Source organism: Panthera pardus, unplaced genomic scaffold (assembly GCF_024362965.1).
Source record: "Panthera pardus isolate Hobbes unplaced genomic scaffold, ASM2436296v1 HiC_scaffold_269, whole genome shotgun sequence".
NCBI lineage: Eukaryota > Metazoa > Chordata > Mammalia > Carnivora > Felidae > Panthera > Panthera pardus.
Genome location: NW_026526842.1, coordinates 87,042 through 112,122, shown reverse-complemented (window position 1 = coordinate 112,122; position 25,081 = coordinate 87,042). Strand labels below are relative to the sequence as shown.

Here is a 25,081-nt window from a genome sequence, read left to right as displayed (position 1 = left end):
TTTTGACAAAATAATGTATTTAAGTCTACAATGTGAAGATTTAATATATGTTTACATTGTGAAATGATTACCACCTTTTACTCATTTCACATGTTTACCTTATTTACTTACTATGTTGGTGAGAACACTTAGGTTCTACTCTCTTAGCAAATTTCCATTGTGCAATATAGTGTTATCAACTATAGCCATGTTATACATTAGGCCCACAGACCTTATTTATCTTTTAACTGAAAGTTTCTACCCTTTTACCAGCCTCTCCCTTTTCTTATTTCCCCCACCTCCATCCCTGGAAACCACCCTTCTACTCTCTGTTTCTATGAATTTGGCTTTTTTAGAGTCCACATATATATAAGATCGTCCAGTATTTGCCTTTCTATGTCTGACCTGTTTTACTTCACATGATGCCCTCAAGGTCCATCCATGTTGCATGGCTGGGTAGTATTCCTGTGTGTGTGTGTGTGTGTGTGTGTGTGTGTGTGATGACACATCTTTAGCCATTTATCTGTTGACTGACATTTATATTGTTTCCATACCTTGGCTGTTGTGAATAATGCTGTGATGAATATAGGAGTGCAGATATCTCGTTGAGAGTGTTTTCATTGCCTTCAGATATATAGCCAGAAATGGAATTGCAGGATCATATTGTAGTTATATTTTTAATTTTTTGAGGAAACTCCACATTGTTTTCCATAGTGGCTGCACCAATTTACATTCCCACCAGCAGTGCACAAGTGTTTCCTTTCCTCCACATTCTTGCCAATACTCGTTTCTTGCCTCCTTGAAAACAGCTATTCTAGCAGGTATGAGATGATACGTCATTATGGTTTTGATTTGCATTTCCCTGATGATGAGCGATTGTGAGCCATTTCATGTACCTGTCGGCCATTTGTATGTCTTTTTTTGGAAAAATGTCTATTCAAGTCCTTTTAAAATTGGATTATTTATGTTATTGAGTTGTATGAATTCCTTGTATATTTGAATATTGACTCATCAGATATATGGTTTGCAAATATTTTCTCCCATTCTATAGATTCCCTTTTCATTTTGCTGATGGTTTCCTTTGCTGTCCAGAAACTTTTTAGTTTGATGTAGTCCCGCTTGTTAATTTTGCTTTTGTTGCCTTTGCTTTTTGTGTCAAATCCAAAACATTATTGTCCAATGTCGAAGAGCTTACTATGTTCTACAAGTGTTACTATTTCCTTTTCAAAATTGCTTTAGCTCTTTGAGGTCTCTTGTGATTCTATACAAATTTTAGGATTATTTATTCTACTTCTGTGCAAAAAATGCCAGTGGAATTTGGACAGGAATTGCATTTAATATATAAATCACTTTGGGTAGTATAAGACATTTTAAAAATATTAATTCTTCCAGTCCACAAACACAAAACATCCTGCCATTTATTTGTGTCTTCTTCAGTGTTTTTCATTAATGTTTTATGGTTTTCAGTGTACTCATCTTTCACCTCCTTGGTTAAATCTGTTTCTAAGTATTTTGTTTTTTGATGCTATTGTAAATGGGATTGTTTTCTTAATTTATCTTTCTGATAGTTTCTTGTTAGTGTATAGAAATACAACTGATTTTTGTCTATTGATTTTGTAATCTGTTTGACTTGGGTACAAATCAGAGGTTCCCATGACCCCTACTCAGGTTTAATTAATTGCTAGAGCATCTCACAGAACTCAGGGAAACATTTATGTTCAGCAGTTTATTAAAGGACATGACTGAGTATACAGAAGAATAGTCACATGAAGATATTCATTGGGTGAGGTTTGGGAGGGTCCCAAGCACAGGAGCTTCTGTCCCCATGGGGTTGGGATGTGTCACCCTCCTAGTCTGTGGATGTGTTCACCAACCTAGAAGTTCTCCAGAGAGGGGAAGGGGACTGGAAATGGAATTAATAATTGATCCTACCTACATGAATAAGCCTCCATAAAAATCTCAATAGTATAGGCCTATTCAGAGATCTTCCAGGTTGGTAAACACATCCACATACCAGGAGGCTGATGTCCTCCCAAATCCTTGGGGACAGAAGCTCCTGTGCTAAGATCCTGCCAGACATTGCCCTATGTGTCCCTTCATCTGGCTATTCACCTGTATCTTTTATCATATTTTAAAAAATAAACTGGTAAACATATGTAACTATTTTTCTAAGTTCTGTGAGCTCTTCTAGCAAATTAATCAAATCCAAGGAGGGTCTTTTGGGAGCCTCTCATTTATAGGTGATGAGTCCGAAGCACAGGTCACAATCTGGAGTTGTGATTGGCACAAGTGGGGTGGGAGCAGTCTTGTGGGACTGATCCCTTAACCTGTGGAATCTGACAGTATATCCAGGTAGATAGTGTTAGAATTGAGGTAAATTGTAGGACCCAGTTGGTGCCACACCCAGTTGGTGTGGCAGAGAATTGCTTGGTGGTGGGGAAGAATACCTCACACATCTGGTGTCAGAAGTGTTGTGAGTGTGGTAGTCATGGAGGAGTAAAGGAGAAACACAGAAGAAGAATGGGTTTTTCCCTATATTGTGGGGTATCACATTTACCTTTTTGCCTATGTTGAACCATCCTTGAATTCCAGAAGTAAATCCCACTAGATCATGGTCTATGATCCTCTTAATGTACAATTGAAATATTAGTATATTGTACTAATACTGTACAATATTAGTATTGTATTGTACTAATTAGTATTAATATTGTATTGTAATAATATTGTACTAATATAATGTACTATTGAAATATTGCGTTGAGAATTTTTGCATCTATGTTTATCAGGGATATTGGACGGCAGATTTCTTTTCTTGTAGTGTCCTTGTCTGGTTTTGTTACCCGTAGTGTTGGCCTCATAAAACAAGTTTGGAAGTGTTCCCTCCTCTTCAGTTTTTGGGAAGAGTTTGAGAAGGATTGGTGTTAATTCTTAAATGTTTAGTAGAAATCACCAGTGAAGCCATCTTGGACTTTGTTGGGAGGTCTTTGATTACTGATTCAATCTCCTTACTAATAATTGGTCTGTTCACATTTTCTATGTCTTCATGATTCAGTCTTGTATGTTTCTAGAAATTTATAAATTTCTTTTAGGTTATCTAATTTGTTGGCATATAATTGTTCATAGTAATTTCTTATGAGCTTTAGTATTTCTGTTATCAGTTGAATGTCTCCTCTTTATTTCTGATTTTATTTGAGACTTTTCTTTTTTTCTTAGTCTAGTAAGATTTGTCAATTTTGATTATTTTTTCAAAAGACAAACTCTTAGCTTCTTTTATCTTTTCTATTGTCTTTTTAGTCTATATTTCTGAGCTTTGTTATTTCCTTCCTTCTATTAACTTTGGGCTTAGTTCCTTTTTCCCTTCCAGTTCCTTGAGGTATAAAATTAAGTTGTTTATTCGAGATCTTTCTTTTTTCTTTTTTTTAAGTTTTATTTTTTAACGTTTATCCATTTTTGAGACACAGAGACAGAGTGTGAGTGGGGGAGGGGCAGAGAGAGAGGGAGACACAGAATCCAAAGCAGGCTCCAGGCTCTGTGCTATCAGCTGTCATGTGAGATCATGACCTGAGCTGATCGGACTCTCAACCAACTGAGCCACCCAGGTGCCCCTCTTTTTTCTTTATGTAGGTGTTTATCTCTATAAACATTTTTCTTAGAACAGCTTTTGCTGCATCCAATAAGTTTTGGTATACTGTGTTTTCATTTACTTTGTCTCCAGGTATTTTTTATTTCCCTTTTGATTTTCTCTTTGACCAATTGGTTGTTCAGGAACATATTGTTTAATCGCTACATATGTGATTTTTTTCATTTTTTTTCTTGTAATTGATTTCTTGTTTTATACCTTTGTGGTCACAGAAGATGTTTGATATGATTTCAGTCTTCTTAAGATTTTAAAGACTTGTTTGGTGGCCTAACAAATTATCTATCCTGGAGAATGTTGCATGTGTGCTTGAGGAGAATGTATATGCTGCTGCTGTTGGATAGAATGCTCTCTATATGTCTGTTAGGTCCATTTGGTTTCCAGTATAGTTGAAGTTCAATGTTCTCCTTCATTTTTCTCTAGTTAGTCTATCTACTGTTGAAAGTGGGGGTATTTAAGTGTCCCTTACTATTGCTGCATTGCTGTCTATTTCTCCCTTCAGATCTGTTAGTATTTGTTTTATATGTTTAGATGCTCTAATATTGGATACATAAACACTGCAATTGCTATATCCTCTTGATTAATTCACCCCTTTATCATTATGTAATGATTCTTGTTTGTCTCTTGTTGTAATTTTTGGCTTAAAAACATACATTGAGGGACACATGAGTGGCTCAGTCGGTTGAGCGTCCGACTTTGGCTCAGGTCATGATCTCACAGCTCGTGGGTTTGAGCCCCACATCAGGCTCTGTACTGACAGCTCAGAGCCTGGAGTCTGCTTCGGGTTCTGTGTCTCCCTGTCTTTCTGCCCCTAACCCACTTGCATTCTGTCTCTGTCTCTCTCAAAAATAAATAAACATTAAAAAAAAAACAACATCCATTGATGGGAGCACCTGGGTGGCTCAGTCAGTTAAGCGTCCAACTTCAGCTCAGTTCATGCTCTCACGCTTCGTGAATTGGAGCTCCACATGGGGTTCTGTGCTGACAGCTCAGATTCAGATTCTGTGTCTCCCTCTCTCTCTCTGCCCCTCCCTCAATCATGCTCTGTCTCTCTCTCTCAAAAATAAACATTAAAAAAAAAACACGTATTGAGGGGTGCCTGGGTGGCTCAGTTGGTTAAGTGACTGACGTTCGCTCAGGCCATGATCCCATGGTTCATGGGTTTGAGCCCCGTGTTGCTCTCTGTGCTGACAGCTCAGAGCCTGGAGCCTGCTTTGGATTCAGTGTCTCCCTCTGTCTCTGCCCCTCCCCCGCTCACTCTCTGTGTGTCTTTTTCTCTCAAAAATAAACAAACATTAAAAAAATTAAAAAAGCAAAAAACAAAAAATATTTATTGAAATTTATTTTGTCTAATATGACTATAGCTAGATTTGCCCTCTTTTGGTTTCCATTTTCATGGAATATCTTTTTCCATCCCTTCACTTTCAGTCTATAAGTGTCCTTAAAGCTACAGGGAGTCTCTAGGAGGCAGCAGATATTTGGGTCTTTTTTTTTTTTCTTTTAATCTATTCAGCCACTCTGTCTTTTGATTGGAGAATTTAGTCCATTTACATTGAAGGTGATTATTGATAGGTATGGACTTACTGTTGCCATTTTGTTGCTTGTTTTCTGGCTTGGTTGCTTGTTTTCTTTGTTCCTTTCTTCCTCTTCCTCTCTCCCTTTGTGATTTGATGATTTTCTCTAGTGATATACTTAAAATTATATTTTTTAACTTTTAAGTAATCTTTACAACCAATGTGGGGCTCAAACTTACAACCTCGAGATCAAGAATCACATGTTCCACTGACTGAGCCAGCCAGGTGCCCTTCTAGTGATATACTTTGATTCCTTTCTTTTTATCTTTTGTATATTTACTGTAGGTTTCTGCTTTGTGGTTACCATAAGGCTTATATAAAACATTGGGGCGCCTGGGTGGCTCAGTCGGTTAAGCGTCCGACTTCGGCGCAGGTCATGATCTCGCGGTCCGTGAGTTTGAGCCCCGCGTCGGGCTCTGTGCTGACAGCTCAGAGCCTGGAGCCTGTTTCAGATTCTGTGTCTCCCTCTCTCTGACACTCACATTCATGCTCTGTCTCTCTCTGTCTCAAAAATAAATAAACGTTAAAAAAAAAAAATTTAAAACATCTTATAAGCCTATTTTAAACTGGTAACAACTTAACTTCAAATGTATACAAAAGTTCAGCATTTTAACACCTCACTCTCATTTTGTTTTTGATGTCACCACTTACATCTTTTTATATTTGTGTATCCATTAACAGATTATTGTTGTTTTTAATACATTTATCTTTTAACCTTTATGTGAGAGTTATATGTGATTTACCTTCCACCATTACAAGATTTCAGTATTCTGAATTTAACTATATGTTTACCTCTACCAGTGAGATTTACACTTTCATTTGTTTTCATGTTACTAATTAGCATCCTTTCATTTTAGCTTGAAGAACTCCCTTTAACATTTCTTTTTTCTTTTTTAATGTTTATTTATTATTTTTGAGAGAGAGAGAGAGACAGTGTGAGCAAGGGAAGGGCAGAGAGAGAGGGAGACACAGAATCTGAAGCAGGCTCCAGGCTCTGAGCTTTGAGCACAGAACCTGACATGGGGCTCGAACTCACGAGCTATGCGATCGTGACCTGAGCTGAAGGTGGACGTTCAACCGACTGAGCCACCTCGGCACCCCCACTTTAACATTTCTTATAAGGTCAGTCTATCTAGTGTGATGAACTCCTTTAGCCTTTTTTTTTTTTTTTTTGTCTGGGAAACTATCTGTCTTTCGGTTCTGTAGGACAGCTTTGGGGGGTAGAGTACTCTTGGTTGGCAAGTTTTTGTTTTTGGTTTTTTTTGCCCCCAGGATTTTAAATATACCATACCACTGCCTTCTGGCCTGCAAGGTTCCTGCTGACAAATCTGGTGATAATCTCATGGAGAATCCCACTATTCCTTTATGTTCAGTGACAAAAGGCAAAATAATTATTTCTAGAACATCGCAATAAAACTTGTCACCTAGGAAGGAATGGGAGATGGTGGAAGTGTTCCTTTACATTCTTTCATTAGCACTGTATAAACTAGGTTACCTGGGAGACACAATGCCCTAGAAGAATAGGATACAGAACAAATGTTTTCACTTATTCATTATTTATAGTAAGTCATCCCAATTCTGTAAAATGTTTGAGGCAGCTCATAACATAAACACACTTATACTTTAGAAAAATAATAAAGGATTTGAAAAATCATGTAGTAATGTGGAAATCATAATTATTCCAGAAATATGAAGATCTCAATGGAGATATATGGGGAGAGGATGGGTGATATAAAGTAGCAGTAGATTCTAGATTATGACTCACTTGTGTGTTATAAAATCAACTTAGGAGGTCACTAACTGGTATTTTGTTTAAAAAGAAATTTGAATAATATTGAAGACACTAGAGTGTTTTTCACATAATAAGTATTATTTTGTGAAATTACTTCAGTTCTCTCTCTTTGTATATGTGTACTACATCTCAATAGAAATGTATTTTATACTCTGGGTCGTAATCAAAAGAGTTAAAGTCATTCCCTTTGTGAGTGGAGGACTGCAGAGGAGACTAATAATAGGGCAGATTCAGGGGGGCTAAGAGCAAGGTAATGGCACTCTCAGGGCAGGAATTCATGGGATTAGATTTAAAGGGATAGAGAGTCAAAAGGGCAAGGTACCTGCTAAGGAAGGGCAGTGAGGTAGGTGCATGATAAAAATTACCTCTACATCACAATTTTGCTTGGGGCCAAATTCATCTGAAGATGTTATAGATTCAATCCTATCATTGTCCTTTGTATTACTTAAGTAGCCCTTGTATAGCAGGTTACTCTAAAAAGGAGCCACTTCTGCTAAAGAGCTTTTAGTTTTGCTTTTAGTTCCTTTATAAGGAAGAATAAGGTATTTCTTATAAAATACTGAGTTATAGACCAATTGATGGGAGTTCTGAATAGGAACAAGCCTGTGGTTTGCATAGTGACTATCAAATTTATCTACACGTTAAAATCACCTGGCTATCTTTTTTAAGTTTTAATTTGAATTCCAGTTAACATATAGTATAATACTAGTTTTAGGTGTACAGTTTAGTGGTTCAACACTTAATCTGTTGAAGTTAATCTGATCAAGTCTTTAAAATTCTACAACTATGGTGATATAATTAGCAAAATCCAGACTGGAAAATCTATAGTACAAATTGCCTGGCAATAGTGATAATGAGGATGATAAAAGACTTGGAAAAAGAGCCTATAGATAAAAAAAGAGATCTAAAAGACACATCAATCAACAAACTGTAATGGTGACCTTACTGAATCCTTATGCAGAGTGTTAATAAATTTTGACATTTATGAAACAATTGGAAATTTGAACACTGACCATGTTTGATGATACTAAGAAATTATTGTTAACTTTTAGGGTGTCATAATTGTGTTTTAAATGTGGTTTTTTAAAAGAAAAAACACCTTGGGGCACCTGGGTGGCTTATTAAGCGTCTGACTTCTGCTCAGGTCATGATCTCGCAGTTTGTGAGTTCGAGCCCTGCGTTGGGAGCCTGGGGCCTGCTTCGGATTCTGTCTCTCTTTCTCTCTCTCTCTCTCTCTCTGCCCTTCCTCTGCTTGTGCGCTGCCTCTCTCACAAATAAACATTAAATTTTTTTTTTCAAAAATAAAAGAAAAAGCACCTTGTAGAAATTAATATTAAAATTTTCACTCATGAAATAATATGATGTTGGAATTTGCTTCAAAATAATAAGAAACTGGAGTAGGGATATAGCTGAAATAGGATTGCCTATTATTGAAGCTGGGTGATGGGTACATGGGAAGATTGTCACATTATTCTTTTTCACGTCTATTTATTTTTGAGAGACAGAGACAGAGCATGAGTGGGGGAGGGACAGAGAGAGAGGGAGACACAGAATCTGAAGCAGGCTCCAGACCCTGAACTGTCAGCACAGAGCCCAATGCGGGGCTCCAACCCATGAACCATGAGATCATGATCTGAACCAAAGTCACTTAACCGACTGACCCACCCAGTCGCCCCAATCATCACATTAGTCTGTCTACTTTTGTATATGCTTGAAATTTTCTATAGGTAAAAGATGAAAAAAAGAAAAAGTAAGAAAAAAAGCAACTCAGGAATTATTCCAATTTTCTGTGCAATTTAGGTATGAAACATCAATATTCCTCTGTGGAGAAGAGAAATCCTCTGATTTTTCAGGAGAGAAAAAGTTCAGAAGAAAGAAAAGTTTACAAGTACAGTTGCATACTGAAAGAACTGAGGTACATATGATCTGAAAATGTTTTACTTTTGAGCATTGTTTTTAGCTTTCAAACATTCCATCACATTTTAGTCCAAGTATTGAAATGTCACATCAATCAAAATCATTTTTTTTTTGAGAAGAGAGAGAGAGTGTGAGCAGGGGAAAGGGGCAGAGGGGCAGAGGAAAAGGGAGAGAGAGAATCCTAAGCAGGCTCCACACCCAGCCTGGAGCCTGACGTGGACTTGATCTCATGACCATGAGATCATGACCTTAACTGAAATTTGTGCAGACACTTAACCTACTGAGCCACCTAGGTACCCCTGAAATGTCACAATCTTAAATATTTCTTCTTCTTTCTCTTCCTTCCCCTGTTCCTCCTCTTTTTCTTCCTCCTCCTCCTCCTTCTTCTTTTTTTTTTTTTTTTTTTTTACAAAAAATGTAACAAGGAACCCATTCAGAAGAATATGACATTTTCCCCTTCCTTCTCCATTAGATCTTTATTTTTATTACTATACTCTCTGTTAACACTTCTGCTGTTGTAACAGTGACCCTGAGCATTCCTTGGCTGTGGCAGCATAACTTTAATCTTGGCCCCCATCTTGCTCTATATATGGTCTTCTCCCCTGTGTTTATATCTCAAGTCTCCTTCCATTTTTATAAACACTTCATTGTATATCTCATCTTGAGATCCTTAACTTTGTTCCCTCTCCACAGACCTTTTATCCAAATAAAGTCACATATACAGGTTCCAAGGATTAGGACATGGACCTATCTTTTTGGGGCCACCATTCAGCCTGCTTCATTCACTATATGATGTACTTAGATATACTGTCTATCTCATCTGGGTAATTTCTCCCATCTGCTTTCTCGTTTATCTTTCTCCAGCTGAATATAATCTCTAGTTTAAATTGTCTATTGAGAATTTAATTTCAGTGCTTATATTTTTTACCTCTAGAAACTTTATTTGGTTCTTCTTTTTTTTTAATTAAAAAAAAATTTTTTTTAACGTTTATTTATTTTTGAGACAGAGCGAGACAGAGCATGAACGGGGGAGGGTCAGAGAGAGAGGGAGACACAGAATCTGAAACAGGCTCCAGGCTCTGAGCTGTCAGTCAGCACAGGGCCCGATGCGGGGCTGGAACTCATGGACCGCGAGATCATGACCTGAGCCGAAGTCGGACGTTCAACCAACTGAGCCACCCAGGCGCCCCTGGTTCTTCTTTTTAAAAAGAATTTTTTTTTTAACATTTATTTATTTTTGAGAGAGAGAGACAGAGCATGAGCAGGGGAGAGGCAGAGAGAGAGGGAGACACAGAATCTGAAGCAGGCTCCAGGCTTTGAGCTTTGCGCACAGAGCCTGACGCGGGGCTTGAACTCACAAACCGCCAGATCATGACCCGAGCCGAAGTCAGACGCTCAACCGACTGAGCCACCCTGGAACCCCCATTTGGTTCTTCTTATAATCTGCCTTATGTCGTGTTTTTTGGTCATGTTCTTTAGTTGTTTCAAGACTGATACCTGATAAATATAATATAAAGTCCCTGGTGGATCTAAATCTTCTGTTTATTGCTTTGTCTGCTTCTTACTCATTAACTTATGTCCTTGGGTGCTTTGTACTTTTTGTTTATTTTCTCATATATTGTTGATCTAAATCTGTGGGAATCTCACGTGAGTCTGGATCTAGAGTATTCTCCTCCAAGAGAATTTGAATTCTCTTCTGCACTGCACTTCAGAGATGTGATGAACATGGGACAACTTTAAATGACTTTTTTGGTTTCTATTCTCCTACCCCACATATTTAGTGTAGATTTGAGTTCTGTACTTGTGTGGGTAGATCTATCACTATAACTAATCCAGAGGAGTACTCTTTCTTCTCTCTCTCTCTCTTTTTTTTCCAGCCTGGAGCTGAGACAAAGACAGATTTTACTCTGCATACTTCTGTGCTTCAAAAGGGGCCTAGACTCCATGTAAACAAGGTTCTAGGCTCCACGTAAAATTGAAGACACCTATTATTACAGTCCTCATTTTCTAAAGTGATGCTTTTCTGTCTACCCAGCTACTTGCCACTTTTGAATCATGCTTATGCATATACATGTTAAGTGGATAATTTTCTCAGTCATGAGGATGATTTAAAGCATAAGTACCTGTGTTATTTGAATAACTGTGTTGATTCTCCACATTATTTTGCTCATCTAGTCAAAGCCCATATATGTAGCCTAGAATCTGGTGGTCTTCTCTTCACTATACCATAGATTTGCCCTGCTTTGTGAAATCCACTATTTTAAATTGACACGACATTAATAAGGTGGTTTAGTTGCATACTTAGAAAAACATGACTCTGCAAAAAAAATTCTATAGTTTATTTAAAATTTTAGTGTATGTAAACTCTAATTCCATTACAAAAAGCAATTTTACATCAGTGAGGAACCCAGATATGATTAGCTATCTTTTTAAGAGGTTTATTTTCCAGTAATGCTGGTTTACCAGTGTGATCTCAGGCACCAACATTCCTGCATTTGGCTCTAGATTGCCTCTTCCTCAGTGAAGCTGTTGAAGGAGAAGATGACTAAGAAAGAAAGGTCTTCACTCAAGTTTCCGAATCAGTACAGTGTTCACAAGACTTTATCACCCCTTTGTACATCTTCCTCAATTATTCGGTATTTAAATCATTGTTGTTTTTTTTTTTTTTTCCCCTTAAATGTTGCATTAAGATTTGGGTTTTTCTTTTCAGAATCATCTATCATTTCCACATAAAGTATGCAAAATAGTTTGTGCAAACTAAGACTATGCTCTAGGGAGGGTGGCGTAGAGCTAAGATCACTGTATGTGGAATTCAAAAACTTAACGTTGGGTCCTTATTGACCTCACTTGCTAGCTTAGGCTCTTGTACAATTCACTTTATATCTCTGGGCCTCAGTCTCCACATCTGTACAAGAATCTTGTACTAGACGGACCCTTGAGATTTCTTCTAACACTAACATTCTATGATTTGAGTTATTTACATGTTAGGTGATTAGATAAATCATCTTTTCAAAAAATTTTTACTGACAGGTTGTGGAATCTGGGATTCTTTGCTATTTAAAGATACTCTTGTTTTTCCTTTCTATAATAACTTTCTATAAAATTTGCTGTGACTTGAATTAAGAGTAGCAAAAATTGGACGACAGCCAAAGGATAGTGAATCATGGGCACTGCTTACTGACCAGGGTAAATTCTGCTCCATAGAGAGATGTCTAAAAGAAGCAAGGTGGGAATTCTGGGATGAAGAGTATATAATTCACTATCACTTGGATGGTCTTTTAACAAAGGTTTTTATGGAGTAAGAGACTGGAGAATCTCAAACTGTTGATAGGCTTGCTAATATTTTAATGGAAAAATGGCATAAATATTTTGTGTGTGTGGTGTTTTGTTTCGTTTTTGTGCTGCTTTCTAATGTGGCTGTTTCTTTGACAGGAAAAGGGAAATGGTTTCTAGCCTCTGCAAGACATCATATAATGAAGTACCTCAAGGACACTTACACTCACAAGAATTAAGCGGTAATAATAGATTCTAGAACTTCTTGAATAAATTACCTGATTGTGTACATTTTAGAAATTGTTTCAGTGATTAGTGTCGCTTTCTTTACTCCTAATGGCATATGATATCAACTAATATTACATGATGTGACAAATGCTGTAGTCTGTGAGTAAGCATAAGCAAACTAGGTAAAATAAGGATTCATAAATGTCTTTTTTTAGAAATATCTTCTGTTATATTGATAGGCAAAATGTAACATATGTGCTTATTTTAGTTAAAATATTTTGGGAAAAAAGTGTGAATATTACATCCAATGAATATATTAGTAAGCACTAGAGTCACTGATTTTACTAGGACTTAGTTCTTGGTACATAGTACCCTTCACTTCTTTTTTTTCCCCCTTCACTTCTTGACACTGAACTCTCCCGTATCTTGGGCCTCTCCTTTATATTTATGGAGTCATTTAGCATATTTTTCCTTTCTGATCATCATATTAGGCATCTTTTTATTTTTTTTTTCATAAGTAATCTCTGTGCTCAACGTGGGCCTTAAACTCACAACCCTGAGATCAGAAGTTGCGTGTTCTACTAACTGAGCCAGCCAGGTGCCCCTATGTTAGGCATCTTTTCTTTTTTTTTTTAATTTTTGATGTTTATTTATGTTTGAGAGAGAGAGACAGACAGACAGAACGTGAGCAGGGGAGGGGCAGAGAGAGAGGGAGACACAGAATCGTAAGCAGGCTCCAGGCTCTGAGCTGTCAGCACACAGCCCAATGTGGGGCTTGAACTCACGAACCACGAGATTATGACCTGAGCTGCAGTTGGATGCTTAATCAACTGACTCACCCATGTGCCCCAGACATCTTTTATCCTCCAGTTTTATTGGGATATAATTAAGATGTAGCACTGTGTAAGTTTAAGGTGTATAGCATAATGACTTGACTTACATATGTTGTGAGATGATTACCACAGTAAGTTTAATTAATATCCATCATCTCATATAGATACAGAAAAAAAGGAAAAAAAGTTTTCCTCATGAGGAGAACTGTTAGGATTGTAAACAACATCCATAGCCTTCCCTATTTTCTCATTGGAGAAGAGTCCCTTTCATGTCACTAATCCCTTCACTCTTAATTTTCTTTCATTGAATTTTCTTATGCTTCCTCAGGGACTGTGTCAATATTATACTCTATGTTTTTCAAAGAAGCTTCTTGAAAGAGTTGGTTTCCTTAATTATTTATTTACTTCCTATTTCACTGAAACCTGGTTTCCACCCCTAATACTCTACTAAAACTCCTGTTATTAAAGCCATCGTGGGGCGCCTGGGTGGCTCAGTCGGTTAAGCGTCCAACTTCGGCCCTGGTCATGATTTTGCAGTTCATGGGTTCGAGCCTCACATAGGTTGTTCTGACAGCTCAGAGCCTGGAGCCTGCTTCAGACTCTGTGTCTCCCGCTCTCTCTCTGCCCCTCCCCAGCTTGCACTCTGTTTCTCTCTCTCTCTCAAGAATAAGTAAACATTAAAAAAAACACATTGTTATCAATATGTTAGTCTTTCTCTGGTATTTAGCACTGTCATCTAGCACCTCTTTTTCTGAAAACTAAGGGTAGTACCCACTGAACTAAATTCAGTTTAATTCAACAGACATTTTTTGAGGATCTGTTCTGAAGTAGACACTGGCACTTGAAGAATGAAAAATCTTGCCCCCTAGAGCCTGATAGTTGAGTGAGGGATATTGACATGCAAGCAATCACAATACCAATAGCTTTGTCTGAGATATGTACCAAGTGATATGGGAGCATGGAAGAAGGATTTAAACATTCCCAGGGAAAATGGTGACTGCCTTTGCTATGTGAGCTTTGCATGACTTTTCTCAGTTTCTGAGAGTTGTTTAGGAAACTTGTAGACTTGGAGGTCATTAACTCTAGACATACCTAAAGAAATCATGAGATTGATTTTAAAGCAAAGAATTAGAACACAAAGACTTGCTCCTCTTTCTTCCTTTACTGATCATTGTTGTTTTTTTCATTGGGAGAGAGTGTAGCGGGGTTGACGATAATTATTCGTTTGAATTAATTAACCGTTTTGTCGTGTGTATTTAGCACTTCAGAAGGCCTGTAAAATTTTTAGCAAAATTCAAAGTGGTAAAATTTATGTGAATGATCTGCCAATGATCCATCACACCTTGAAGATTTTTATAAGTGATTCGGAAATGCAAAAGGCACTAAAGACTGTTGATATTGATGGTAAGTTTTGTGTTTTCATTATTAGTTTAAGGTTTGCAAACATGGATGTAAGTTCTATGTTGGTCAGATTAATTACAAATCATAGGAAAGCTAAGCTTTATAATATGTTCTAAAAACTTTTTTTGCACATTTACGATAATATTAAAAAATTGGGCCTCCGGTACAATTGGATTGGTTGATTACTAGATTGGATTATGACATACTTTCATCAACATCTGATATTTTTAGACTTTTAATTTTTGCTACTTGCATACGATAGGGAAGATTTCTTAAGGCAAAAGTGTTTGAGTATAAAAGACCAGATTAATATATTTATGTTAAAATTAAGAACTTTTATTTATCAAAAGACACTTTAAAGTAAAAAGACAAGTTATGAACTTGGAAATATTTGCAATTCACAGAAGTGACTAGTGATTAGTTTTCAGAATGTGTAAAGAACTCATACAAATTAGTAACAAACAATGGAATAGAAAAGTGAGTAAGACACATGGATAAGAATATCACATAAAAGAAAATATATGTAGCCAATAATCATATAAAAATATTTTCCATCCTCAGTAGTCAAAAAAATGCAAATCAAAATCCTAATAATTTTATTTTAAAACCTCTGGAAAAGTAATTGTTCTTTTGTTGTCAGTGTCCAATACTTAAAGAAGTAAATAATAAATAGAGAACTGATTACATTTACAGATCATTCCAAGCTTATTAAGGAGGAGAGATAAGTTTAGAATAAAAATGGTATAGATAAGTTGAAGGATTGGTCAGAAATAAAATAAACTTAATACCCACAATGACACAGTAATACTCTGAGGTTAAAAGCATCAAGCTACTCAAATAAAAGATGTGGATTGGTTATTATAAAAAATTTGTAGATGGAGAATACTAGGAGTCAAATGGACCACCAATAGAATGTTACTTAGCAACCTAACAGGAATTGACAAGTTACAATAGCGTGCATTCGTCTATCTATCCGAGTCACCCCAACATTTTTTGAGTGTCTACTGTGCACAACTTTCAGAGGGTACAAAAATAAAATAATAAATATAAATCTAACTTTTAGAAAGACTAAAAAGCAACTCTATTTTTTCTGACATGTTTATTTATCCATATGTTAATTCTCTTGACATATAATTTTTTGGAGATTTATTATTAAAATAATTATTCAAAGTGGAAATAACTTTATTCTCTGAAAGCATAGGAGAATAGAAAGGAGAAAATAAAACTTATGTGTAATCCCACTACCCAGAGCTGAACTTTGGTATTTTTACATATATTTTTCTAGGATTTTTCTAAGCATGTGTGTGCGTGTATGTGTGTAACTGTGGTATATACATATGCATAAACACATAATTAGAAAAAATATATGTTGACTCACATGCATACAATTTTGTTACCTTTTTCTATTAACTTTATATGTTAGGCAACTTTCCATGTAAATAAATACAGATCCACACTGCCTTTTTAAATGTTTAATAACATTTATTCATTTTTGAGAGAGAGACAGAGCATGAGTGGGGGAGGGGCAGAGAGAGTGGGAGACACAGAAGCAGAAGCAGGCTCCAGGCTCTGAGCTGTCAGCACAGAGCCCGGCGTGGGGCTCGAACTCACAAACCGCAAGATCATGACCTGAGCCGAGGTTGGACGCTTAACCGACTGAGCCACCCAGGCACCCCAACACTGCCTTTTTAAATGGCTGTGTGCCAGGGTCCAGCCCCAGCAGGTCCTGGGGTTCCTGAAGGATTCACGGTGTCGGCGAAAATAACAAATGGACACGGACAACAACAGTGTGTTAGACTGGCCGCTTTATTGCGGCAAACGTGGCATTATGTTTGTTAGCAATTTCCTTGTAGCGTGCGTCATCTATGTTTCTTGGCTTTACCTAATTCTAAAAATGTTCCTTTGTGTAATCACCCATTAAGGGACAACATGGTTATTTTCTTGTAACGTTACAAGAAATTGATTAATTTCTTCATATTATTTTCATTATGTATCTATGTTTATTTATAGTCTATAAAGCATTTGCTTTGCTATTTTCATGAAAGGTCATCTATCTCTCAACACCTCAAGTGGAACATTTACAGGGACATGACTTCTTAATTGTTTCTTTGAACCATTTGCGTATAAGGAACAAAAGTTATTCGCTTTGGTCCGGGGTGCCAGGAGGGAGCCAAGAGGGCCCTGGGAACCCACGCCTTATGCGCTCCCAGGGAGACAGTGTATACCTAGGAACTAATGAACCATTCTGTACCTTAACCCACCAGGTCCAGTTATCATCTGGAATGCCTCCTGGGGGCCAAGTGGGCCTAGGGGTTGGAGTAATTTGTATCCATAGATACATTCCTTTGTTGCCAGGGTGGGGATTTCAAATCCATTTGTCCCCCTCCCTGGCTGGGAAATATATGGGGCTATCCTTCCTTTAGGTAGGGGAGTCTTTACAGGGGGTGGCAAGGGCTGGATATAGGCCCGCATAATTTCCCTGCGGAATCTTATTTCTTTCCCCCGTGGTCCTTTTCCCAGGGGGCCTGTCATGGGCAATTCCCCAACCGACAAATCCCCAGGTACTTTCATTGGTAGGGGGGCTTCCCTGACCAATGCTAAGGCCAAATTACATAAAAGCAGGAGTACGAGAAGCTTCGCTGTCGGTGCGCCACCATGCAGTCCCGATCCGTCCACCGCCCGGGCCCTGCCATCAGGCTGGTTGGAGAGCTTGGCTTTTGGCAGCTGTGAATTATTCTGTGGAACAGATCAAAGCACAAAAACAAATTGTTTTGAAAAATAAGCTATATAACAAATAATCTAAATAAATATGTTATTTCTAATATTTTTGCTGTTATAAGCTGGGTTTTTTCTCTTTATCTCATCAGGCAAAAGATAGGTTACTAAAATTGAAATTGCTAGGTCAAAGGCTGTGAACATTTTAAGGCTTTTAAGTAATACTGTTATTAGAAATTCAGGGGCACCTGGGTGGCGCAGTCGGTTGAGCGTCCGACTTCAGCCAGGTCACGATCTCGCGGTCTGTGAGTTCGAGCCCTGCGTCAGGCTCTGGACTGATGGCTCGGAGCCTGGAGCCTGTTTCCCATTCTGTGTCTCCCTCTCTCTCTGCCCCTCCCCCGTTCATGCTCTGTCTCTCTCTGTCCCCAAAATAAATAAAAAACGTTGAAAAAAAAATTAAAAAAAAAAAAAAGAAATTCAAAGCAATAAATCTTTAGAACTTTAGATTTCAAGACTTCAGATGGAGTTTCTTCCAATTACCTGGATTTACCGTTGGGGAAACTGAGGGACAGAAAGATAAAAGTCTACTCCAAAGCCATACAACCTATTTTACTTTATTTGTTTTTATTTTATTTTAATTCCAGTTAGTTAGCATACAGTGTTGTATTAGTTTCAGGTGTACAATATAGTGATTCAGCAATTCCCTATATTACACAGTGCTCATCAAGATAAGTATACTTTTCATCCCCTTCACCTATTTCATCCATCCCCTCATCCACTTTCCCTCTGGTAACCCCCAGTTTGTTCTCTATAGTTAAGAGTATGTTTGTTGGTTTGTCCTGTTCCCCACCCCCGCCCCCCACCACTTTGTTCATTTGTTTTGTTTCATAAATTCTACATGTGAGTAAAATCATATGCTATTTGTGTTTCTCTGACTGGCTTATTTCACTCAGCATTATACTCCCTAGCTCCATCCATGTTTTTGCAAATGGCAAGATTTAATTCCTTTTATGGCTGAATAATATTCCATTGTGTGTGTGTGTGTGTGTGTGTGTGTGTGTGTGTGTGTGTGTATATATATATACACACACACACACACACACACACCACATCTTCATTCATCTATCGATGGACATTTGGACTGCTCCCATAATTTGGCTATTTTAAGTAATGCTGCAATAAACATAGGGATGCCTATATACCTATGAATTAATGTTTATGTATTCTTTGGGTAAATTCCCAGAGGTGCGATTACTGGATCATATGGTAGTTTTCATTTTTTGAGGAATCTCCATACTGTATTCCACAGTGGCTACACCAGTTTGCATTCCCACCAACAATGCACAAGGGTTCCTTTTTTTTTTCTACATCATTGCTAACACTTGTTTTTTCTTGTGTTTTTAAATTTAGCCATTTTGATAGGTGTGAGGTGATATCTCATTGTGGTTTTGATTTGCATTTCCCTGATGATGAGTGATGTTGAACACCTTTTCATGTGTCTGTTGGCCATATGTAGGTCTTCTTTGAAGAAATGTCTGTTCCTGTCTTCTGCCCATTTAAAATGGATTATTTGTTTTTCTGGTGTTGAATTATATAGGTTCTTTATATATTTTGGATACTAACCCTTTATTGGGTATGTCATTTGCAAACATCTTATCCCATTCAGTAGGTTATTGTTTAGTTTTATTGGTTGTTTCCTTTGCTGTACCAAAGCTTTTTATTCTGTGGTAATCCCAGTAGTTTATTTTTACTTTTGTTTCCCTTGCCTCAGGAGATGTATCTAAAAAGATGTTGCTATGGCTGATGTCAGAGAAATTACTGCCTCTGCTCTCTATTAGGATTTTTATGGTTTTAGGTCTAACATTTAAGTTCTTAGTCCATTTTGAACTTTTGTGTATAGTGTAAGAAAGTGGTCCAGTTTCATTCTGTTGCATGTTGCTGTCCAGTTTTCCCAACACCGTTTGTTGAAGGGACTCTCTTTTCCAAATGCATATTCTTGTCTCCTTTGTTGAAGATTAATTGGCCATTTAACTGTATGTTTACTTCTGTGTTTTCTATTCTGTTCCATTGATCTATGTGTCTATTTTTGTGCCAGTACCACACTGTTTTGATTACTACTGCTTTGTAATATAACTTGAAATCTGGAATTATGATACCTCCAGCTTTCTTTTTATTTTTGAAGGTTGTTTTGGCTATTTGGAGTCATTTCTGTTTCCATACAAATTTTAGGATTGTTAGTTCTAGTTCTGTGAAATGCTGTTGGTATTTTGATAGGGATTGCATTACATTTGTAGATTGCTTTGGGTAGTATGGATATTTTAACAATATTCTTCTAATTCGTGAGCCCGGAATGTCTTTCCATTTGTTTGTGTTATCTTCACATTCTTTCATCAATGTTTTATAGTTTTCTGAGTACAGATCTTTCACCTCCTTGCTTAAGTTTATTCTTGGTATTTTATTATTTTTGGTGCCATTGTACATGGGATTGTTTTCTTAATTTCTCTTTCTGCTGCTTCATTATTAGTGTCCATACAAACAATTTTAGATAACATATGTTAGTTTAAATTTTTATTCCTTAATTTTTACATTGAAAAAATGTAGACCTATATTGAATATCTTGGTAAAAATTGCAAATACAAGAAAAAGTTTAATAACTGAATATAAAGGTTTTTTTGTTTTAAGTTAGTATTTTTAGCTTAAAGAAGTTTACAAATTACAAAACGAAAATTATCTCTTCACCTCAATCTTTCCCTACAATTCTTCATAGTACACACTTAATAATTTGGTAGGTATTTTTCCTGGATATTTGTTATATACATTTTAATTGGTCTCATATTGATTAATGGTGAAGTTACCTCTAAAATTTTTGCTATTACAAATAATGCTATAAAGAGCATCCTTGTTCATCAATTCTTGCACATTTGTGTAAATATTTTTATAGGATAGATTTCTAGAAATGAAGAAGCTGGGTCATAGGATATGCATATACCTATAGGAACATGGTTTATGTCAAGTCATGTTATCTTGTCCAGCTTTATTGAGATATAATTGACAAATATAAATTGCATATATTTAAAGTGTACAACATAATGATTTGATATACATATACATTGTGAAATGATTACCAGCTATCAAGTAAAGAACATCTCCATCACCTCACATAGTTACCTTTTTTGTGTGTGATGAGAACACTACTCTCTTAGGATATAGTCTCTCAGCAAATTTCAAAGATACAATATAGTATTATTAACTATAGTCACCATGCTGTACATCAGATTCCCAGAACTTGTTCATCTTATACCTAAAGTTTGTATCCTTTGACAAACATCTGCCCATTCCCTCCACCCTCCAGAATATGTCATATACATAGAGGTTACATTTTCTTTATTCATCTGTTGGTGAGCATTTAGGCTGTTTCCATTTCTTGGCTATTGTGCATAATGCTGCAATGTTTGAAGTGCACATAGCTCTTTGAGACAGTGCTTTTATTTCCTTTGGGTATATATCCAAAAGTGAGCTTGCTGGATGATATGATAGTTCTGTTTTTAATTTTTAGACAAAACCTCTGTACTGTTTTTGGAATTGGCTATTCCAATGGATTTTAAATTATCTGCATATTTTATAGTTTTATTGAGGTATATACTTGACATATTTAAAGTATACAATTTGAAAATTTCTACATATGTATATACTTGTGAAAACTCAATCCCATTATACCCCTTTGTAAGCCCCCATTCTCTTTCCACAACCCCCCCTCACTACTTCCCAAGCAAACACTAACCTGCTTCTGTCACTACAGATTGTTTGTATTTTCTAGAACTTTATATAAATGATATCATGCAGTAAGTACTCATTTTTTTAGTTTGATTTCTTTCACTCAGCTTAATTATACTGAGATTCATCTATGCTTTGGTACATATCAGGTTTATTTCTTTTTATTGCTAAGCAGCGTTCTCTCTTATGGATGTACCATGATTTGTTCATCCATTCATTAATTGATGATGTTTGGATTGCTTCTAGTTTTTGGCTATTACAAATAAAGCTGGTGTAAACATTCATTTATGTGTCTTTGTGTAGTCATATACTTTCACTTATCTTGGGTAAATACCTGATGGTAGGATAACTGGGTCATATGGTAGGTATATTTGAATTTTTTAGAAACTGCTAAACTGTGCTTGCAAAGCAGCTGAATTATTTTACATTGTTATGAACAATTTATGACAGTTTCAGATGCTTCTCATCCTTGTCAATCCTGGAATTGGTGAGCCTTTAAAAATTGTCATTCTAATAGATGTATGGTGTTTTCTCATTGTGGTTTTAATTTACATTTCCTGAATGATCAAATGATTTTGAATATATCTTCATGTGCTTTTTTTGCTACCTGTATATCTTATGCCCATTGAAAATGTGTTTGTGTTCCTACTATTGCATTTTGAATGTATATATTCTGAATACGAGTCCTTTACTGGATATGTGAGAGAGAGCACAGGCAAGGGAGGAATAGAGAGGAAAGAGAATCCCAAGCAGGCTCTGCCCTGTCAGCACAGAGCCCTATGCGGGGCTTGAACTCACCAACTGTGAGATCATGACCTGAGCCAAAATCAAGAGTCGGAATTTGACCAGCTGAGCCACCCAGCCACCCCAATTTTTGAAGAATATCTTTCAACTTAAGTTCATACTTCTGAAGAAGTCTAGTCTACAACTATTTCTTGTATGGATTGTGCTCTTGATGTTTTATCTATAAGGTTTTTGTTTAAACCTAAGTCACATAGAAGTCAGAAAACAAATCAAAATAATTGATTGAAATTTGCACAAATGTTTCATTGTTTCTTTGAAGGAAAGGAGAAACCACTCTCAAGTTATTACACTGAAAAAAAATTTTTGAGGTAGACAACTTGACAAATTTTCCAATCCAGAAAGTGTTTCTGTGGTTTAGAAATGAGAACAACTAAGCCTTGTCAATTTCTCTGAACGTAGAAGCCTGCAGACCACCAGAAGCACTGAAATGTTCTTTTATAAGTTACTTTGTTCAGATTACATTAATTTAAAATGTAAATTTATAATAAGTTTCTTCCAAACACAGATAAACCCTTTCAAAATTGGCCTCATTTACTATATGAAGAGGAAAATGACATTAGAGTTATTTAACTTGAAGAATCTTGAAAAATTAAGATGTTGCTTGACACAGATCTATGCTTGTCTAGAAAATGAGGCAGAAGAATCCTGATTCTGTGTTTTGTCACACTTTGTAAATCTGGATTTTCAGCTCTAGCTGCTCATCAGAGATGACCTGTGCATTAACATGCAGAAAAAAAAGCTCCATAATTTCAACTTCTCACTCAAACCAAGCAATAATTTCTTACTGAAATTTTCATTTGTACAATTTAGATTTCTTTCTTTCTTTTAATAAATAGGCATTACTTTTTGCGTGATAAATGAGATGATTTTTTGGATGAAGATTTTAATATTGTGCAATATTTTGTGCATTTGTTTAATGCATTTTGTGTGTGTGTGTGTGTGTGTGTGTGTGTGTAATGAGAGAGAGAGAGAGAGAGAGAGAAGAAAGGAGGAGAGGAGAGAAGGAGATGGAATGATTTGAGGCAAAGCTTTCATTAGAGTCTCATCTGGATCTGTAATCTCCCCTAAAACCACTGGTATAGAGGGTCTTAGCTAGAACACGATGAAATCAGTCCTATTCTTTTCAGGTAAAACCATTATATATGTAAAATTGACAAATTGCATGATTTTTTTGCACCTAATGACAAGTATAAAAATTAGAGCTTTGAGTAAAGAATATTGCAGTATCTTAAATTCTAATCTATATCATTTTGATTATTGCTGGGCACTATTTACTATATAATTAAAATGTGTAATTATGTTTTTATGATAGGTTTTCTTTTTACATTCTATATTTAATGTTAATGCTCCTCTAGACTATCAGTTAATTCTATTCACATTTTTAGTTTGCATTTTTATCTTATGTTCTTAATGAGTTTGCTAATGCAGTTTTTTTCCTTCTGTTTCTGAACCATTATTATAGTTAATGGAATGCTGGATTTTTCAGATTTCCTTAAGACTGTGAATGATGTTTGTTATTTGGTCTCCCAGGATCCAGGTAAAAAAAAATGATTCTTCAAAATTGCAGAAAAGAATGATTTTGATTGTCACTGATTTTAGGGTGGGATGGTTATATGAATTTATGTTTTTTTCAGATCTCTTACATAGTTTTTTCCCCTGTAGCCTAGGTTGAGAAAAATTAGACACGAGTTATTTCATAAAAGGCACTAAAAACCTGTCCACCCCAATTAGTATCCTAATTTTCTATCCATAATCTCCACTTATTCCTGCATGCAACTGCTAGATTTTCTTAACACACGATTTTTGTCATATCATTCTCCTGCTCAAAAATTTAGATGCTTTTCCTGTGATGAAATGAATGTGGTCCAAACCCTTATGCTTGACATCCTCACCCCCTTATAATTTTTCTTGCCACTTTCCTCTTGGTAGAATCTTTTCCAGGCAAGAACCCCATGCTCCAGTTATAGACACAAATGTCTATACATGCCAATTTCATTCTTGTTTCCAGGCCTTTCTTTGTTCATGTGTTTTTTTCTTTTTTTCCCTTTGAAATCTCATATCTGTTTTCTTCTCCATTGTGAATAGTACTTTCTTTGCTCTCTTTGGAATCTGCTTGCATTTCTCCCTAAAAATTTCCGACACTGATGGATCTCCTAACAACTTTTAGTTTACACTCCTATAAATAGCAAAGAAAGTGATTGGAAGAAATATTCATGTTACTGATAGAAACAGTGCTTCCAATATTCTGAGATCTCTAGGGTTTGTGACCTAATTTTAACAGTTCTTTGGGTTAAAACAAATCAAAACAAAAACCAGTTCCTTGGTTTTGCCATTAGGCAAGATCAAATTCCTATGATCTGTCCTTGGGATTATATATTTCTGTCAATCAGCCTGTATTTTCTTGGAATCAAGGATATATGAATGTGATAATCTTCATATACCTGGATAAGAAGCAAGAGGCAAGTAAAACTCTTTAATGTTTATTCATTAATGTAGTGAATGTTATTTAATACATTACCGTATGCATCAATTAGCAATATAGATGTGATGCTTGGCTTGCTTTCCCTCTTTGAATTTCTTCCTACTTGGCATTTTGATTAACTCCTATAGCACTGGGTTTCCTCTTTGTCTACTTGGTTTTCAGGTTATAGCTTTTTCTTGACTAGATTTGTAAGTGTGTTTGGGTGCCTAAGTACTGCCTGCTTGTCGAGCCACAGTTGAGCTATCATGTATTCCTTTGTTTTTCAAGTTCTGGTTTTCTATTTTGACCTTATTTATTATTTATGGTCAAATGTTCTGAGACCAACCAAGAAGTGCCAAATTTCTTTTCTTCCTCTTAAAACAGTATGCCTAATTCTCAAATACACTATTTTTAGTAAAATATCCAAGCAATATAATAGTATATAAATGTAAAATACCCTCTTTAATCCTTCCTATATTAAAGTTAATGTTGACTTTAGCATCTTTTATTATGTGCATTTATGAATGTATATATTTACATATTTTGTAAGAGAAAATGAGTTATCAGTTACTAGGCAGAAGAGAACTAGAGTACCTGGGTCTTATAGAGGCAAGTGAAAAGATCAAGCATACAGTTAGAAATCAAGAGACCCTAAGAAAATAAAAGGGAAAAATATGATCATCTTATACTGTA

The 25,081-nt window shown here is 36.2% G+C and overlaps 1 protein-coding gene across 1 annotated transcript in view; it reads left to right on the top strand.

Moving 5' to 3' along the window:
* The window catches only part of EFCAB13 (EF-hand calcium binding domain 13), a 99,388-nt gene that overhangs the window by 5,971 nt on the left and 68,336 nt on the right, over nucleotides 1-25,081 (top strand). The window contains exons 3-7 of the mRNA XM_053891235.1: nucleotides 8,783-8,897; nucleotides 11,405-11,535; nucleotides 12,332-12,414; nucleotides 14,494-14,637; nucleotides 23,390-23,464. Coding sequence (XP_053747210.1) covers nucleotides 8,783-8,897; nucleotides 11,405-11,535; nucleotides 12,332-12,414; nucleotides 14,494-14,637; nucleotides 23,390-23,464 — 548 coding nt within the window. The remainder of the gene's footprint in view (nucleotides 1-8,782; nucleotides 8,898-11,404; nucleotides 11,536-12,331; nucleotides 12,415-14,493; nucleotides 14,638-23,389; nucleotides 23,465-25,081) is intronic.